We start from the raw sequence: 20025 nt of genomic DNA on the forward strand, positions 1-20025 counted from the left end.
ATCACACTTTTTGATTTTGTATCCAAAATACGTGTCTTGCAGTACAGTGGGTGATTTTACAGGAATGGATGACAAAAGTTGTTTTTTTTTCTTCTTTATTTTGAGATTCGGTGTAAACCACGGGGAAATCTTACAAATAAGATCGACTCCAAGATTTTATTCGTGAAAATTTGTCAATGTTTGATTTTTTTAAAAGAATAATTTTAATTTTGCACCTTTAACCGAATCAAAGATCCTTGATATAAGATATGGAGCTAGTAAAACAATGAGCAAAGGACACCACCCTGGGGAACTAAACGTTTGGGCAATGTTCAGAGGTACAATAATATCAACTTGATGATGACGTCACAATAGTAATATTGACTCGGTATTTCTAAAATTGGAAACATCACTTCAATATGCTAAATATCGATCGACCTTCACGTAAATATGTAGGTATCAACCAATGAGAATAGTGGAAAGTCAAAGTCTATCTACCATTTTAACTTGACGCCTTAACTAAACAAATGCGGTCACCTATTTAGGCTACTAGAAATAGTTATCAAATAGACCATTTTCTCAACAGCATTTATTCAAACATATTTTCTTAAATCCTTACAGAAGTCAAAGCGAAGTTTTATTAGCTAAAGTAATAATGTTGCAATATTTATTATGTTGATTTCAAAATTCTACGTATATTTATAAACAAACAAAAAATAGACATTAGCTATTTTATTGTATTATCAAACTCAATTTGTTAATTAAAAGGTCACCATTTCATATTTATTTCAAATGATTATTTAATTGCAGTATTCTGTAGTAACAATGTCTGTCTCTGAAAAAGACGCACTTGTTCAAGACCTTGGAAGTCAGAGAAGGAAAAAGTCTAAAGTAGCTTGATTAATTTTCAAATAAAAAATACAAATGTGACATTTAAAAACTCTGTCATTAAATGCACATTACTTCTTCTTACATAGCCTAATGGCTTAAATATTATTTAATGATCGTATTTAGAGAATTATTATTTCTGGGTTACGGAAACAGACTAGTAAAACTTGACCCTTGTAAACATGAGAAAAATAATCTATTCGTCAATGACAGAATGGCAGATATAGTAAGTAGAGCTTGAATGCTTATAAATCCCGCCTTTTGTTAATGCGACGGTAAATGCGTTGCCATGACCTTTGCAAATCGAACCGTTCATAATGCCTGGGCCATATGGTGTGTAAAGTAGAATTTAACCAGCGAGAAACATAGCATTTAGATATATCCTCTCGTTGCCAATCCTCTTACGTAACTGTTAATAGGCCTATAAAACTACTGCAAAATATATAATTTAAACGACGTTTTCATTGCTGGCATTTTGCAGTTTTGTAAACTACATTAATAGCGCATTTTCATGATCGCTATTTTAAATTCCAATATGGCCGCCCTGTTGAAAATTCTTATCTTCAGTTGTAAATGGTGGATGTTGCTGAAGTTTAGTTAACAATGGCGTTTAATCTTGCTGAATTCAATCACAATAATTGTGTTGGGATTTAATACATGCTGCAAAGTCGTCACTATGGTATTTCCATTTGTTCTAGATAAATGCATATAAATTTTTGAAAATTTGAAAGAAAACAATGTTATCTTTTCCATATGCCGATTTCCTGATGTTTTTATCAGACTCACATTCCCGAGATCCTAATTGATGTGCTGACGAGGCAATCTCATTGATAATGTGAAGACGTGGTGCTAATTGATAATGTGAAGACGTGGTGCTAAAGATTTCAAATAGAGCATAGTATGATCAGCTTTACAGCAAAAAGTGCAGGCTTCAAGTCAAAACTTCAGTTTTCCCCTTTGAGTAACTTATTTGAACAAATGGACTCCACTCAGTTTTGACTGAAGTTTGTTTCATGATATCAAGTCGAGTCTGCACTTGTAAAGCTGGCTATCATACTTCAGTGAAATCGCTGATATCCTTTTTACAAGGCCACCTCAACATGAAATTATTGAAAAATCACCACGAACTTGCCTTTACCATATATATAAACTTAACTGGGGCCCGCGGTGGCCGAGTGGTTAAGATGTCCCGACATATTACCACAAGTCCTCCACCTCTGTTATGCGGGTTCGAATCCCATGTGGGGCGGTTGCCAGGTACTAAACGCTGATCGGTGGTTTTTCTCCGGGTACTCCGGCTTTCCTCCACCAACAAACCTGGCATGTCCATACATGACCCTGGCTGTTAAAAGCATGTTTAATTAATAAAAACCAAACCAGAATAAACTTAACTGTGCATTTTGGATCATAATATTATTTATATGGAGGGATGATGTGCTTTCAGGATCGGATTTTGTCCCAGACTTACTACATACTGGTATCGGGTGCTTTATCAGTTAAGTTCTCGTCGCATGTTTCAGTAGACTGGTTCCCGCCTCAGTTACCTCCCTTGCGTACGCTTCACTGAGCGCAGCCTGGCGGAGAGTAGAGAACTAAGGGAAGGGAACCAGTCTAATGTTTCAGTACTGTCAGGCAATAACCAACATGTAGCTGCAATATTGTAGCTCAAAAGACTTTTTGACAGATAAGGTTGTCGTCTTTAGACCGAAAGGTATAGGAAGCCGGGTACGTATATTCGTCCTAGCAATAACCATATATATAAGGCTGAGGAACATCAACCTGTAGATGTACTATGTGTGCTGACCAGGAGATACAGTACTCTGTTCACTCTCGAGATCTTCCTTCTGCAAATTTGAAATGATCGAAATTGTTTGAATTAGGCCGAGATTCTAAGATCGAAAAGCTGTATCAGTAACATGTACAAGTAATTAATTTTTATTTGTTTTCATACTAAATCTAACTCTCCGATTGGCATATTCTTTTTCTTCATAAACTATGAAAAAAAATCTGAGAATGCCGCGAAAATCCGACGTAATCATGACGTCATAGTAGATACGTCGACGTTGCGTATTGATTGAGAAAAGAAAAATCCATTTGAAAATCAATGGAATAGTATGTTCGAACGTGTTTTAAGTTATCGTGTAGTCTGATTCACACAGTTTGAAAACAAAATTTCTTTCATACCCCTATGAAGTTAAAAAATAGTTACATCCATGCTTTATTGAACCAGTCAACAAAACAACGGTGCTTATCAAGGCGGCCATATTTTGAATAAAAATAAAAACCGTACCATATTCCATTATTGAACTCAGCACGACAAAATACTCTTTGTGCTTAATTTCAGTACATACTTTATTTAGAACTCATGAACAATGTATGTCGAGATTTTCAACATTGTGTCATCAGATTATCAAATCAATTCAGTATTGGATTATTCCTGTCAAATATTCTTAAAAGCCGAACACCGTTCATTTAGAAACCTATATGTGGATTCTCAATGTTATTAGTCATAGCATCCCCGTCTAAAAAAAAAATCTTCCAATTTGCGAGTACGTTTCTGTACTTTCAGTACTTTGATCCGGCCATCCCCGATCGCGAACGGTAACCTTCGGTTTTTTCCGTAAATTGCGATTTGTAACTTCCGGTAGAAAATAAACAGAAGGAAATTCTTGCGCAATAGATTTTGACAGCTTCTAGATCAGTTGTTAGTTATTGCTGAATAGTCGGGGAAAGACTACAGGAATACAATGCAAATATGGATACAAGGGAATTATTCCAAGCATGTAGAAAAGGCGATATCGCGAAAGTGGAGTAAGTATCGATGTCAAATGTTTGGCTGCTCGTTGTATGCGTCCTTTCAGGATTGTCATATGAAGACCGGTTGCAGTTTAAGCGAGTTTGCAATTATAATAACGGTTCACAGTCATAACTACTCTTTAAAATTAGGTTTTGAGACGACCCTTGTCGCTTAAATCATGACAGAGAGGCCCTCCAGGGGGCGTGATCCGTTATAGCCGTACTGATCCGCTATAGCCGACTTTTCGGTAGGTTTTATTTTGCGTCTTTCGTTTTGCATGATCAGTTCTATGAATTCTTTTTATTAACATCTGATAGACATTTAAATGTTCTTTATGAAAATATATGGTTTATATTATGAAAAGTTTTGTGAACGAAAATTGCAGCGATTTTATGCAAAGTGATCCGCTACTGCCGTAACTGTACCCGTTTAATATGCACTGCTGAACAGTAGCTGTCGTTCCGACCTACAGGTACAATACACAATGCTATTGATCATCTAGATGCATCGTATATAGGTTATCGTCGTCGCTACGGTGCACATATCGCATAATAACAGGCGTCTGCATCTGGTTTTGGAAAAATAAAATAACCTTCCCCTACAACATTGTAAATGAACGTTCATATGGGGTAGGATACATTTTTTTTTTGTATTTTATTTTTCCAAAACCAGATGCAGACGCCTGTGGCATAACTACATTTGTATGCATGGCAAAATACAGTGGTTTAATAAGTGTTGGTTTAATGCGTGTTGCCAAGTAATTTAAAATCCCATTATGTTTTTGACAGCATAATTGAATGTTCTATTTACATGCAAGCAACTGCAGTATGCCTCTGAAACTTGTGTGTGCACTCGATTTGCTCTTACCTGGATACATGTATGATGTGCATTGATGTAGATCTTGTACCATATGTTTGTTTGCTAATTAAATAGAGACATAAAATGTACATGTATTTAGAGATCTCTTATATATTCAAGCAATTGGTATTTCACAGGTTAGGCTTTGTTTACAGTTTTTATATAACAAATCTATGATACTAATTTGTAAATAATTTTATCTTCAAAAACCCGATAAAAAAGATGTCTGAAGACTATATGCATTAAATTGACGTTGACTATCAACAACATCTGTCAAAAGTGCAAAGCTGTCCATGTGTGAATTACTCATGTACATGCGTGTTGACTGTTGCATATGCATCAACAATTAAATGTCGTCATATAGCGTGTCAACTCTATCATTTAGCGAAATGCGATTATTTCTTATTATTGATAATATATTGCAAAAATGTATTGATACTTTAATAACTATTTGGTTATAAGTACATGCACACTGTATCATGGTATAGGTACTTTTTTAATCGTAAATCACAACATATTACAGTTCTTCATTAAAAAAAAAAAGTCATTATACATTTTGTAGGCATGAAAATGCAAGTCACGTTAACAAATATAAATTTGGCTTACTATTACAGAGTAAAACCATCAATCAAACTTTGAACTACATTTTATGTAAATTTAAATGTAAAAATATCTTCTCTTCATGATTTTTTGCTGCATTGGTTTGTTTAATTATATATTATAAATTAATTTCTTGTATGGTAATTGAATGGTTAATATTTTACAGATACTTGCTGGAGCAGAATGGAGTTGAAATCAATCTAACAGACCGATGGGATAGCTCTCCATTGTATGTACCATTTTGAAACAACCTGTTAAATTGTCGACATTTTCCATAAACATATATTTACACTTGCTAGGCTTGTTTACTATACGCAAGTACTAGCCGATTTTGTTTACCATAACTGCATGGTAACATTGAACTTTGAACTTGCGTATGAAAATGTTCTATGCAACGTAAAGGGGCTACTTTTTTTAAAGAAACACATGGCTTTGTTTACATTTTGACGCAACATTACGTGTATATTGTTGTTTTTCATAAAAATTTGGAAAGATATGAACAATACATATATGTTTTATATTTATACATGATACAAACATTTTTAAAATTAACAATTGTATAAAGAAACGGGAAAAATATCCCAACCGGAGCGACGTGCAGTGCTTTCACTTTTGTTAAAAATGATGGATGTCAAATGTAAACATTACCTCTGTGTCTGTGTTCGTCCTACGATCAAGTCTTTGGGTGGACGGGCGTGAGACCCTCTGACAGAGGTCAGGTTAGTTATAAACATATCCTCTTGTCTCTGTTCTTTGAGAATTTAATCGTGTGTATTATAAAACATGCACCGCTAGTAATCCACGTGTTGACAGTTACGCGTCAACACAGCTAGATTCTACATTGTATCCATCGAACACAAGTGAAGTTATTCAATCTATCGATGGCGATGGATCTAAGCGTAGATTATATAATCACATGGCTCCCAAGGATGTAATATCGTCAAGTCAGACGACAATCTCAAACACATTGAGCTACTTGAAAACTGGTTTTTGACAACTTCGGCAAACTCCAGTGTGTAAGCGTGCGTCAGCTTCGCCTCTCTGCACAACGGTCACCGAGTTCACACATGTGGCCGAGTACAAATACTTTATGTTATTACGCTATATATTAACTTTAAGCAAAATTGAATATATATTTAAAAATCTGATCTGATTAAATAAAATTATCTCATAAATTTTCTTTGTTTGTCATGTTTACTTAACACTAAAATATTGAACTTTTTTGTCGTCGCGGATGAATAATTCTATCTTACGTGAAGCGTCATAATTCGCTGTTCAATTGAGTAAGCTCCTCCCACTTTTGACCGACTTTTATTGAATAATTACGTCACTTTCAAATGACAATTTTATTGCATAAAGTATAAATAAAAAGTCGTGTGAGTGTAAATATAGGGATTGGATTGCGCTTTTATGTTAACCATGCTTGTATGGAGCAATCCTCTAAGAATATATTCAATAGGGCGCTAACAAGAATATATTCAATATGGGCGCTAACGCGCCCCATAGAATATATTCTTAGAGGAATTGCTCCATACAAGCATGGTTAACATAAAAGCGCAATCCAATCCCTATGTAAAACTAAATAATAATTTTACATACAGCAGTATATATCATCGTCGGTTTCCAATGTTAAAGATGCTCCACCGCTGACAAATGGTAATTTTTCACTATCAAAAACAGGAGCAGACAATTTAGTATTTTTCTTCAGTTACAAAAGTTACTTACTTTACACCATTACCACCATTGAAAACTTTGAGCTTCTAATTTTACTTCAAGTTAAAAATATGAAAAATAATTAATTGCATCCCAAAAAAATTCTGTGTCACTATATCCTATATGGAATGAAGTACTGATTGCGCATGCACCAAAGGCGAAATAAATTATTTTATATTATTATTTGTGTTAATTATACATATATATACACGATTAAGCACCAATTATTGTTCAAATGATGAATATCATTTATGCTCTGTCGACGGTGGAGCATGTATCATAATCAGCCTAAACGGAGCGTTGCTAAAGTGGAGTTTAGACACTGGGTTTCCGAGGATGGGTATACCTATACATGCGCTGTGGTTATGATAATCTGCCATTTTACCAAATTTAGCACTCTGCCTATAGTTATACTGCTTGTGGGTCTGTTGCCAATTATTAAGTGTACTATTAGTCACTATAACTATATATATTTATTGTAGTCTGTAGTTTTTCTCGGGGTGCTCCGACTTTCTTCCACCAACAAAACTAGCTTGTCCTCAAATAGGACATTAAGCTATAACCAAACCAAATAATTCCCATAAGCAATACTTTGGCCAGAAGGACAAAACATTTATACAGAAAAGAAGTACTTTATTTTGCCTGCAATATCATTTTTGTGTTTTGTAACATTTTAGAATTTTATATTTTGTCGCCTTCCATAAATGCCATGGTTGATTGGTGAAGTCTGAAACATCAAACCAATTATACCCAGGGTTTGAGATATGAAGCCGTCCTCATACCCCTTTTAAATTTCAGCATAGAAATTTAATTGATAAGAATTCCACTTTTTTCTGAAAGCCCGTTCCAATTACATATAAGGGACTCCAGTTTATCTGAAAATGACCACTCATTTATGGATCACCCAGTGCAACCCCTGATACCTATATACTAGCTAGTCCAACTGGATATTGATTATCCATAGTTATGATATTTTCTCTAATCATTACATTTCTATGTTATAATTAGCTTATGTTTAATATCCACAGCGTTAATACGCATACAGTCTCTGGCACTCAGGTGACAGCTAGAGCATGCGTTTTTGCTCAGTCGGTAGAACCGTAGTTTTTCACACAGGAAACCCACAAAGGCCCGATTCCTGGTCGGGGCACTCGACTGGAATGATATGTTTATTTTCTCTGGTCTTCTACACTTATATTACAAGACATAGATCTCTTTTGCCCTGACTGAATGGTAAAGGCACAGGTTTAGCTTGAATTCCTTTTTAAACCGCTAACCTAGCTCATGTTGCCGTTGGGTGAAAAAAATTAAGGTATATGTAAAAATAAGATATTGCCTTAAAGCTCGTTTGTTTGTTGAACAGATTAAGTGAATATATTATAACTTTATTATTTCTCTTCTTGTAGGTACTATGCATGCTTATGTGGTCATGAAGAACTCGTCAAGTACCTATTGGAAAATGGTAATTATTAAAATAATTATTTTTCGAGCAGATTTAATTGTCAACAAAAAAAAATCAATTAATTTACGTCACCACGAAAATCGATCTTTTTAATGAATGTTAATCGTTTTTAAATCTCAGGTAATATCATGCATTCATAGGAAGATTGGTACAGGTATACTCTATTTCAGCGAATACAATAACAAGTTTAAAGCACCAGTCGAAATGCATTGTTCAAACAAATATAGTTTTTCACAATTTGATAGACTTAATTACTACCAAACTATGGATAATTGATCGAAATGCATTGTTCAAACAAATATAGTTTTTCATAATTTGATAGACTTAATTACTACCAAACTATGGATAATTGATTGAGTCGATCATGTAATTATAAATATAAATGCAGACACTAGAAATGTATAGCCCACAGGAAATGACAGTACTGTGATTCAATTGTACAGACACTTTATAATGAACTCATGGTTAAAATGTAATAATTTTCATTTACCATCAAGGTTCCTGTAAGGTGTTTATTATATGTGTATAATTTTCATTTTCTGTCAAGGTTGATTTTTGTCATATGTGTACAACAAACTGTACTTATAACGAAGTGATATTGTTAGTCCCCAGAGGTTTGTTGTAAACATGTCTTATTGTGCATATATTTCACTCTTCCCTTGATAATGAACAGTTACAGACATAAAGCAGCTGCATCCTATGTTTGTCAAGTGACATTATGATCTTTCAGAGTTGCTTCCCTTTGTTTCACTCCGTCAACCTCAGTAATAAGGGAAGTAACTATGATAGATGAGAATGATGTCAAGCTGTGGCAGGTATTCATAATTTTGTACTGTAAATTACGGGAATTGTTTTTTTTGACAGGTGCTCGGTGTGAGGCCAATACTTTTGCTGGGGAACGTTGTCTTTACGGAGCCCTGAATGATAATATCAGGTCTCTCCTCAAGCGGTACAACGTCATTACCTCCAAACAAATGCGTCGAGATATCTATGAGGAGTTTCTGCGACGGTAAGTAGTTCCTGTTCTTATACGTTGAATTAGTGTGTACTCTTGGTAAAATATTGGCTGCCCAAGAAATCAATAAGTAGTGTGTCTGTAATCCATGCAGTCTTAACTTTTGATATAAAATTGTAAGAGACCTTCTGACATTTGTTGTTGTAAGAGAACTTCTGACTTTTGAGGTTTAAGAATTCTGATGTTTGTCATTGTCAGAGAACTTCTGACTTTTATCGTTGTAAGAGAACTTCTGACATTTGTCTTTTAAGAAAATTCTGATGTTTGTCTTTGTAAGAGAACTTCTGACATTTGTCTTTTAAGAGAATTCTGACATTTGTCTTTTAAGAAAATTCTGATGTTTGTCTTTGTAAGAGAACTTCTGACATTTGTCTTTTAAGAGAATTCTGACGTTTGTTGTTGTAAGAGAACTTCTGACGTTTGTCATTTTGTAGACTGCTAGAGGATGGCATTTACAGTGATATGACGTTTGTCGTCCATAATGAAATGTTTCCAGTCCATCGATGTATATTGGCAGCGAGGTGTCCATACTTTGCTGAGATGTTTCGTACAAAGTGGAAGGGTCGACCTGTCATCACTCTGAAACATGCTTTGGTAGGCAATTACAATTCTTTTGATTTTAAGGATGTAATTTACTTGATAATTAAAATTGGTTATATTTTATAAGACTTAATGAACAGAAATGAAAACTTGAGAGAAGTTTCATAAACTCCTACAATTTGTATGTGGAAGAAACGACTACATGTATACGACGTCATGTTTAAATAATGACTAGAGTGGAGATGGTAATTTATTTGTTGCAAATTCAGCTTTTAAGAAAAATTATTTTGGATATGTGTTCTATCAATAATGCATTCTATATAAGTAATCTTATATTTGTGTCAGTTACCAAAGTGCTTGCCTATACATTGTTTATACTATGTGTGCATATGTTAAGTTCTTTTAGTAGCAATTTTCAGGAAATTTTGAGCATGCAAGAGGCCTTTACCTAGCTCTAATGTCAATTTTCAGGTGGTACCAAAGGCCTTCAAATCCATTCTTCAATTTTTGTATACAGGTAAGTAAAATTAACGTATTCGCCGTAATTAGCGCCCCTCCCCTATTAGCACCTCTCCCCAAAATGATTGAAGAATATCTACCTTTAAAATCCATATTGCGATAATTTTAAATTGTCGTAAAAACATTATTAGATATAAAATGTAAAATTAAGTCAAAATTAATATATGTAGGATTACAGTTGTGCTAGCATTATCGATTTTGTCTAATGAGAACTTTGAGAAGATTTATTAAGTTTGTATTATTATAGGGTGTTTGGACATTCATATCGATAATGTGGAAGACTGCATGAGGTTGGCGAAGCAGTGTCGTCTGCAGGATGTCATAGATCTACTTCACGCACGGTTCAAAACATTTGAGTCCTTTGGTAAGTGTCTTGCTATGTGTAACAGGAACTATGTATCAGCTACTGAAATATTTAGTGGAGTTTTTTGTAGATACATGAAAATATCCTGCTTTATATTAATTATTAAATTTGCTCTAATTAAGTCTGTTGTATTGGGATATAAATTTTTGATAATATATTCCAAGATTTTATTTTGCAATAAGTTTGAAGATCTCCCTTAATTTATAAAATTTGAAACCTTGTGAATTAAAAAAAAAAAAATGTTTACCCATGTATACATATCACACCCTGTCATGTGGTTAACCCTTTTTAAGGTGATTTGTGAAAATAAGCTCCTGCAAATAAGTTACAAAAAGTAAATTGCAAAATTTTTCACCCACAAAATTTAACAATTACACAGTATTTATGAATAGCTTAAAATCTTTCTGAGGAATTCAATATGATCACTATAGCCTCGTTCAAAGTTCTAATTTTAATAAAACTAGTAGCTCTCCCATTTGTTTCAATCTCTCAGAAAACTTTACACCTACGGAATTTAACAACTTTACATCATGAACATAAAAACATGAACATGGTTACTATTTCCTGATGCATAATGTCTGAATTCCTTTATTGACTTGTGTTATCAGGCATGGCCAAACCCGGAGTGACAGTAACCACTCTGACCATTGAGCCGACCAGACAACAGAGTGCCAAGTTACAGGCAGACTTGGGCAAGCTTGGTGATCTCGCACTGCCAGATGAGCTCTGTAGTGATGTAACTACTCCCTAATTTTATCTCCTAACACCTTCAAACTTTGTTCTTTTGTCTATACAAGTTTATTCCATATATATTGATGACTAATTTGTCTTTGGCTGTGCTATCTGTTTAAAGATGCTCCACCGCCGACAGAGCATAAATGATAATAATTACTTAAACAATAATTGTTGTTTAATCGTGTATATATATGTCTAATTAACACAAAAAAATACATAAAATAATTTATTTTGCCTTTGGTGCATGCGCAATCAGCATTTCATTTCATATAGGATATAGTGCCATTGAATTTTTTCGGGATGCAATTAATTATTTTTTGTAATTTTAATTTAAAGTAAAATTGGAAGCTTAAACTTTCCAATGGTGGTAATGGTGTAAAGTAAGTAGCTTTTGTAACTGAATAAAAATACTAAATCGTCTGCTCCTGTTTTTGATAGTGAAAAAATACCATTTATCAGCGATGGAGCATCTTTAACCATGCAATATCTGCCTATTGTCACATTATACCCCCCTGGTGACATAGTTAAGGGCGGGGGAGGGTTACCGAGGTATACTCATTGGATTTAAGTTGTCCGTCTGTCTCTATGTCTGTCCATCTTTAGACACAACAATCAAAGGACTACTCCTCCTATACTGCTTGACAGATTTTAACCAAACTTGGTAGCAATATATAATTCTTATACAATGTGGATGTGTGCAATATATATATCGGAAAATGATACTTTTTTAGAGTTATGACCCTTTGTTACAAAATGATCGACTACTCAATCAAAGTTGGTCTCCAACAACAGTTCTAGTTGTGACTAAATTTAGGGCTATGTGAGCTTCTAATGTGGCATATGATACTGGGCTTTCCCTACGTATTTACACTAAGATAGATAAAAGAATTGTCATTATAAGATATCTGAAATATATAATTTTTGTCTTACAGATATTCCAGGCACTGCCCAGCCTTCCATTTTCTGAATACGAGGATTTGCCAATATACCCTGATGTTTGTTTTGTTGTGGAGGAGCACAAATTCCTCTGCCACAAGGTACAGTATGCCAGTACAGAACTAAGTCTTAGTACCTACCATAGCATTGTCAGCGAAATCTGCAATCTAATTAAAATTAGACTCGTAATTCCACTCCACTACGATGCTCTACGTTACGCTTCAATACAGCATGACTCCTGGCCTAGAATTGGAACATCCCAGGATGTAATGTTATCAATTCACACTCCCAAAGGAATCAACCCTGCACACTGAAGATTTCATAGGCGACACGCTGATTGGCTAACCATAGGGGTCATGCTGAGGTGACCCTGAACGGGAAGTTGTTAGATCTTGTATCTGGTGAAATATGTAACTGATGGTGTGTTATAAAATCTGTATTTTTACAGAGTTATCTCCCTTGTGGGTAGGTATAGCCTGTAATGTGTTTTCAAGCGAAACAATCATAATATTTCTCTTGCAAAGTGATGATGTCATGATCAAAACTTTCCACAAGGGCAGACAACTCTGTAGCATGCAATGACTGAATGTAGGTGTCTTTTAAGATATACATTTCATTGTGAAAGTCATAAGAAAATGGCAATGGCAGACGGATGCCCATCTTTGATTTTGACTATTGAAATTGGTTACCGATAAATAAACTTGGAAATGTAGCTTCTTTTGTGTTATAGAATGCTCTCCAGTAATAGGAAAATAAGGGCACTTTTTCAGTATTCGTACAATGATTGGCTCCCAGAAAAAAATCTGGAATCTTGATTTATCAAAGTTTACTTGTAGTTGTAAAAGTTTGAAAATATAATGTGGAATCTGAATTCTGAATGACCTTATCTTTCTGTAACAGGTATTTTTCTGTGGGAGGTGTGACTACTTCAAAGCTCTACTTAATGACCATTTTGAAGAGTCGTATTTATCTGAGGAAAACCTGCCAATGATTCCATTAAAAGAAATCAGCGCAGAAAACTTCCGACAGTTGATGTACTTCTTCTACCAGGATCACTGTGAGGTAGGTCAGCTGTTGTAATCATATAATTTCTTTGAAGTGCGGTTCAGTGTCCCATTATATGGCCAGGTATGTTATAAGCCTGCATATCTTAAAAGTTAAAATCAATTGATAATTCTATTATATAGAATTTGAGGATGGAGGGTACCCATCTCTGTCCCTGTCCTGTCCCGTCCCATACTCGATACTCCAGGGGCTACTATCACCCTATCCACCTTGGACTATCTCATAGTAAAACTGGAAGCTCTGTGTTTGGCACCAAATAACAGGTTGTTTGGTGCTTTAATATACATTAAAAAATCGAATAACAGTTGACTGTACATGTGTTGCTTTGAATTTGGGTATCACTCTCCCTACAATCTTCAAAGGCCTGTGCATTGGTCAGCTTTACTATGAGATAGTCCAAGGGTGGATATAGCGACAGTGAAAGTAACTCCTAGAATATTAAAGATGGTCCTGTCTCCACTTTTTCTCCACCGATTTCGTCACAGATATTTCTAGATTGTTTATTATATTGTATTTATTTTTTTTTTTTTTTTTTTTAACAGCTGACACAAGACACTGTGTTTGAAATGTTAAGGCTGGCTGACCAGTTCCTTTTACCGGGGCTGAAGAGACTGTGTTCAAATAACATAGTCAATTACATCAACATTGATACCGTCTTCCAGATACTGTCTTTAGCCAGACTCTTCAACCTATGTCGATTGGCTGACCAGTGCTCAGAGTTCATGGCCAACAATTTATCAGAGGTACAGTCTTAAAAAATTCTTAAAGTCTGCCATTAATTATCTAGTGTGAAACTTTTGAAACTATATGCTCATGTATGATCATGGTTATTCCGTCTTTGCAGGTAGGTATCCATTGTGACGTCATTATTTTATTAGTGAAATTCGCGTCATTTTCTCCGAAATGTATGATGTTCTTCGCAAACAAATGATGTCACAATCAATACCTACCCATAAGCTAACTCTGTAACGTAATATGACTGAAGGCAAGGCCTAAAGGGCGCCGCCAGATGTTTCAGTAAGCATTAATTATACAATGTTTAAAAGTTCAATTTATTAAAATAATAGAACCAAATTTTCTGTTAATTTTTCATTCATTTATTCACACTCTATCTTTGTCCCAAACCCCCCAATTGAGAAGGAAACCTACATAAGAGAAGAAAGAATTTTTTTCCGTAACAGATATGCCGTTTTTGGCCAAGTGAGTATATTGGACGGTAGTCTATCACTTGAACGTCGGATCTTAAAAGCGTTTGAATCGCTTGATTATATAATCAGCTTACTTCAAGAATCGCATTCACGCTGATAGGATTTTTTTCAGTGGTTAAAAAAATGGCTGCCGCAAACTGAAGCTGTCAGTGTTTAGGATTGAATTTTTAAGATAGTGTTTTTTCTTATATTTTCATGTTAGCGCGACCTTAGAAGTGCTTCGCACTTTTTGCCCTTCGGGCACGAAGGGCTGCGCCCTTAAAAATACAAAATACAGAGGAGGTTACTAAAGGCAGGTTTTACTGTGTTTTGTTTTGTGCTGTAGGTCATACTGATGGAGGAATTTGCTGAACTGGTGAGACAAGATGCAAGTAACCTGGAACGGAGAGAAGACACCGACACCATCGAAATCATAGACGACATTCGATTTAATATCACCAACTTCGTACAGACATTCAGCGACATGACAGAAGCCCAAGAAAAACTTCGCATGATTGATAACTTCTTGGAAGACATGAATATTGACGCTTAAGAGAAAAAAAAATATATATATATATATTCTATAATACAATGTACTTTGGGAAAGTATATATAAAAAAAAAAAAAAAACCACTAGACTTTGTCGCTAGGCCTTAATTAAGACACCTGAAGACACCTGTGAAGGCAGTAAGGCCTAGCGACGAAGTCTTAAGTGTTTCTTCTTTTTCTTTTTCTGTAATACTTATATGTTTTATTTGTAAAAGAGCATATTACTTTATTCTGTAAGACTATATTATATGTTTTATTTGTAAAAGAGCATATTACTTTATTCTGTAAGACTATATGATCAGTGAAAACAGCAAATATTTATTACTAAACAGATTAACTTTCACCTTTTTTCTTAAGAACGTTTGTTACCAGATCTAAGCTGGAGGAAGTCCGGAGTATCTGTCTAAATGTTTGTTACAGGTAGCAGGGCTAGAAGAAACTTACGGCGATTTTTCTGCCATTTTATCATTCTATTATTGGCCTGGTGCCAACGAAAAAAAGGCAGAAAAACTTGTACTTGGAGAAACTTTTCAGAATGTTTTTTTCTTACTGGTTTCAGTCTCAAGATTAAACTCAATTTTTAAAAAATTTTAATACTCAGGTTATCTGTATTTTTACCTGAAGTGTGTTATACAGAACCTGTCAAAACCAGCTCTTGTCTACTCCAGATCCCTGTGTATTCCAGCAAAATTGTATGACATTTTCTTGTTAATTTATAGTAAATTAAAACTTGTATAAACCAGTCAAATATGCTGATCCCAGTGACAATTTAATTAGACAATTTACCACGTAATTATCTCCAAACTCTGAGGAAATAAAATGGTGATAATATTATCTGTATCAAAAATCTGCTGGAACATTTCAGTACAGTATTTTGACACTTAGAGGTAACTACTTTGTAGGTAATTTCATTGAAACTGTGAACTGCCATGAATTATATGAATAAATTACTGTCAATTATAAGTCATCATCAAATCAAATTTCAGGGCCAAATCAATTAATACTCAAATAGTGCAATTTTGTAAAATGCCACTTAGTATCATCTGGAGTGAAACTGCCATTTTTGTAGAAAAAGTAGATTTTTTACCATAATTAAGGATGTTAGTTAAATTACTTTATTTTCATTATGTTTACACACATATATATATTTTCATTAAAGCCCTACCAGATTTTTTAGATATGCAAAATTATTAAGTAACAAAGAAAAACAATTTATATATGGGTATTGTATATAGATGATCTAAATGTTATTAGATATGTTTATAAGATGTAATTTTCTAAAGCCTACAGCATCCAAGTGTAGTCCCAACCACTAATTCGGTGAATGAACATTTGTAATTAAAGACAAAGCATAAATGTTGTGTAGATTCGTGGCATATGAATGTGCAGTTTTCTTCCATTGAAATGAATGCTGAATTCATAATTATTAAATTATTTCGGTTTCATTTAGGTGGCATATAAATGAATGCTAAATTCATGGGGGCATTACATTGTTTAGATTAGATTTAGTATGCTGCAGTGATAAGTAGGTATAATAATGTAGGTATAATTGTTTCTGACAGAGATGACACAGTATGAATATTCATGATGGCATGTTATGAATATTTATCAGACAGAGATGACATAGTATGAATATTCATGACATAGTATGACTATTTATCAGATGGAGATGACATGGTATGAATAATCACGACATAGTCTGATAAATATTCATACCATGTACTATGAGATGATATGGTATATGAATATTCATTAGACAGAGATGAAATGATATGAATATTCATTTTGGGGACATATTGACCAATGGGGTCATATATTGAAGGATTACTAGGGTAGTATTACCGGGTATTGTAGTCACTTGAATGCTATCTATTGGTAGGACAATAGGGTATATATTAGTGGTCAAATGGGACCAGGGTGTTTATACATACAGTGTTAGGTTTTATAGTGGTAAAGTCTTCTAATGCTCTTGGTAATTCTCATCTTTCAACGTCAGTACCAATGGAGTGAAACAAAGTGTCTTAGGCTCACTTATATCTTGTATCAATTGGAATGCCTCAAAAGGATTTGTTGTTGTAAGCAAAACTTCTTTTTTTAATTTCTTGTGTGTGTGTGTATTTTTTTTTTGTCCCTTGTTGGCTAGTCGGTTTCTACAATATCAAAAACAGAAAGAAAAAAACCCACAATTATTGCCTTATATGTAAGTAATTTACTGCTTACAATATTTTTATCATTTCTATGTTTCGTTACACCAACTTTTCTGTATTTGAATATTGAAGAGTTATCTACCCTTGCAGGTAGGTATTAATTGTGATGTCATGTTTTAGAAAGCATAACATCATATTTTATAGAGAAAGCGATATAATTTTCGCTTACAAAACAATGATGTTACAATATTAACATCTACTGGCAGGGGCAGATAACTCTGTGATAGATGGAATGGTAATTGGTGTGTTTGGGTGAAAGAATTCCATTTATATTTAGCTTGTAGCCCCTTTTAGATGAGTTATTGATATTTTATATGACAAATCCTGTCCTTGATTTCATGAATCTCGTTAACCACAGATAATTAATTATGGACTCTCATTACTATGGGTTATTTAAATAATTAGTGCTATATCACAGGCCCTTGTCTGATGATCGATTCCACCTAATACATAATCAGTTTGGCCTGACTGTGTTAGAAGGAACAACTGAAGAGACAAGATCCTGTGATTATATAATAGTGCTAACTATTTGGTTTTACAGGTAGCCTTATGATGTACTAGACATATCCAATGCCAGAAATCTTAAATAGTTTAATACAAAAAGAGACAAAAGAAAAAGAAAAAAAAAATATATGTATATTACTACCATATTTTTACTAACAATTTTAGCCTTCAGTTTTGGACATAGTTCTGTTTCTGATATAAATGCAGGGCCCAGTTTCATGAAGGAATTCCTTAACTTAAATGTCCCCATAGAAAAGCATTATGAAAGTTAAGGAAAAATTATTCTTAAGTTAAGGAGCCTTCCTTAAATTCTGTAATGCTTTCCTATGGAGAATTTTATGTTAAGGGATTCCTTAGATTTAAGGAATGTACATGAAACTGCATGGGCCCTGGTATATGTACATAATTATTATGTACGTTTCTGAGAAGCAGTACATTTAGGGTCGTTATGTTGTTGGATATGTAATAATTTCATTTTTTTTCTATATGAAATATGCACAGAGTTAGATATTAACTACATATATATATATATGTTTGCTTGTTAGAGGTTAAATGTCTAAGTTATGAATTATTTTTATTTGTGTGCCATATCATACCATTGCTTCTGATGCAAGAGTCAAAGTTGAAATTAAATATGATGTGTATTGTGTAATTCGCATGATTTATTAAATTTATAGTTTCCATATTACCTTCTTGGTACACATTGTTTGTATATTTTGACTGTTGTTCCAGTGAATATTTTACACTATACTAAGTGCTCAACACTGTCATTCATATTTATATAATTAAATTTATTTGTTTATTAAATTCCATTTTACACATTATCATTGTATTTTTTTATTTGATTATTTTAAGTATTTGTTAAAGGCTGCTTTAGTCTGTTAACACCACTGAAAAAAACATATTTAGAGTCTCCTAAAACAGAACACAGATCAGAACATTTACAAAATTTTCCAATGTTTCATTTTCAAAACATCATTATTTTTGTGTACAGCTTAAACTTTATGACATTATTCCTTCTTTAAAATTGCAATAAAAAAGTTATGCTTGCTAATAAAATACTGCAACTGATAATTTTGTTAATATTATGGGTTGAAAGTGTGGACGATTGTACGTTTCTGAGAAGCAGTACATTTAGGGTCGTTATGTTGTTGGATATGTAATAATTTCAATTTTTTTTTCTATATGAAATATGCACAAAGTTAGATATTAACTACATATATATATATGTTTGCTTGTTAGAGGTTAAAGGCCCATTACCTTTCCGGAGCAAAATATAAAGGTTTCTTAAAAAACATTAATAACATCAGAAAATGCATACCGATGACCTAAAATAAGGTTACGACACCAAACGTATGCAAGATTTCCTGCGTAAATATATGAAAACAGTGGAGAGTCAATTCGCTGTTTTGCCGTCTGGCGCAGTGATAGTCAACTACCGCGCGGTATTTAGGACGAAGGCGGGAAACATAATACGACCCGCGTTATGAAAATAAACATTTTATTTATTTTAATCAAATCGTTCAGAAGGTGATGATGAAAGTAGTATTAACGGTAAGTTAATAATTCTTAAGACTCTACAAAATTATCGATCTTGTTTTACATTCCCATTTTAAAAATTAAAAGCCGTTTCGGAAAGGTAGTGGGCCTTTAAATATCTTAGTTATGAATTATTTTTATTTGTGTGCCATATCATACCATTGTTTCTGATGCAAGAGTCAAAGTTGAAATTAAATATGATGTCTATATGTGTAATTCGCATGATTTAATGAATTTAATAGTTTCCATATTACCTTCTTGGTACACATTGTTTGTATATTTTGACTGTTGTTCCAGTGAATATTTTACACTATACTAAGTGCTCAACACTGTCATTCATATTTAATTAAATTTATTAGTTTATTAAATTCCATTTTACACATTATCATTGTATGTTTTTATTCGATTATTTTAAGTATTTGTTACAGTCTGCTTTAGTCTGTTAACACCACTGAAAAAAACATATTTAGAGTCTCCTAAAACAGAACACAGATCATAACATTTACAAAATTTTCCAATGTTTCATTTTCAAAACATCATTATTTTTGTGTACAGCTTAAACTTTATG

At 33.7% G+C, this 20025-nt stretch overlaps 1 protein-coding gene across 1 annotated transcript; it reads left to right on the forward strand.

Moving 5' to 3' along the window:
• Positions 1-3493: 3493 nt before the first annotated feature.
• LOC138305189 (ankyrin repeat and BTB/POZ domain-containing protein 1-like) lies at positions 3494-19842 on the forward strand. The gene is made up of 12 exons (XM_069245623.1): positions 3494-3678; positions 5289-5351; positions 8242-8297; positions 9162-9306; positions 9747-9906; positions 10324-10369; positions 10619-10735; positions 11344-11471; positions 12403-12507; positions 13307-13468; positions 14014-14214; positions 15005-19842. The coding sequence occupies exons 1-12, from the start codon at positions 3623-3625 to the stop codon at positions 15209-15211; spliced, it is 1446 nt and encodes a 481-aa protein (XP_069101724.1). The 5' UTR covers positions 3494-3622; the 3' UTR covers positions 15212-19842.
• The last annotated feature ends 183 nt before the right edge of the window (positions 19843-20025 follow it).

Source organism: Argopecten irradians, chromosome 12, assembly GCF_041381155.1.
Source record: "Argopecten irradians isolate NY chromosome 12, Ai_NY, whole genome shotgun sequence".
NCBI classification, from domain to species: domain Eukaryota; kingdom Metazoa; phylum Mollusca; class Bivalvia; order Pectinida; family Pectinidae; genus Argopecten; species Argopecten irradians.

What these genes read in the sequence shown, in the direction of transcription:
- LOC138305189 (XM_069245623.1), top strand. Translation starts at nt 3,623, where the DNA reads ATGGATACAAGGGAATTATTCCAAGCATGTAGAAAAGGCGATATCGCG. An exon ending in GGCGATATCGCGAAAGTGGA is followed by an intron (nt 3,679 to 5,288) that starts GTAAGTATCGAT and finishes AATATTTTACAG; the next exon opens with ATACTTGCTGGAGCAGAATG. An exon ending in CAGATGAGCTCTGTAGTGAT is followed by an intron (nt 11,472 to 12,402) that starts GTAACTACTCCC and finishes TTTGTCTTACAG; the next exon opens with ATATTCCAGGCACTGCCCAG.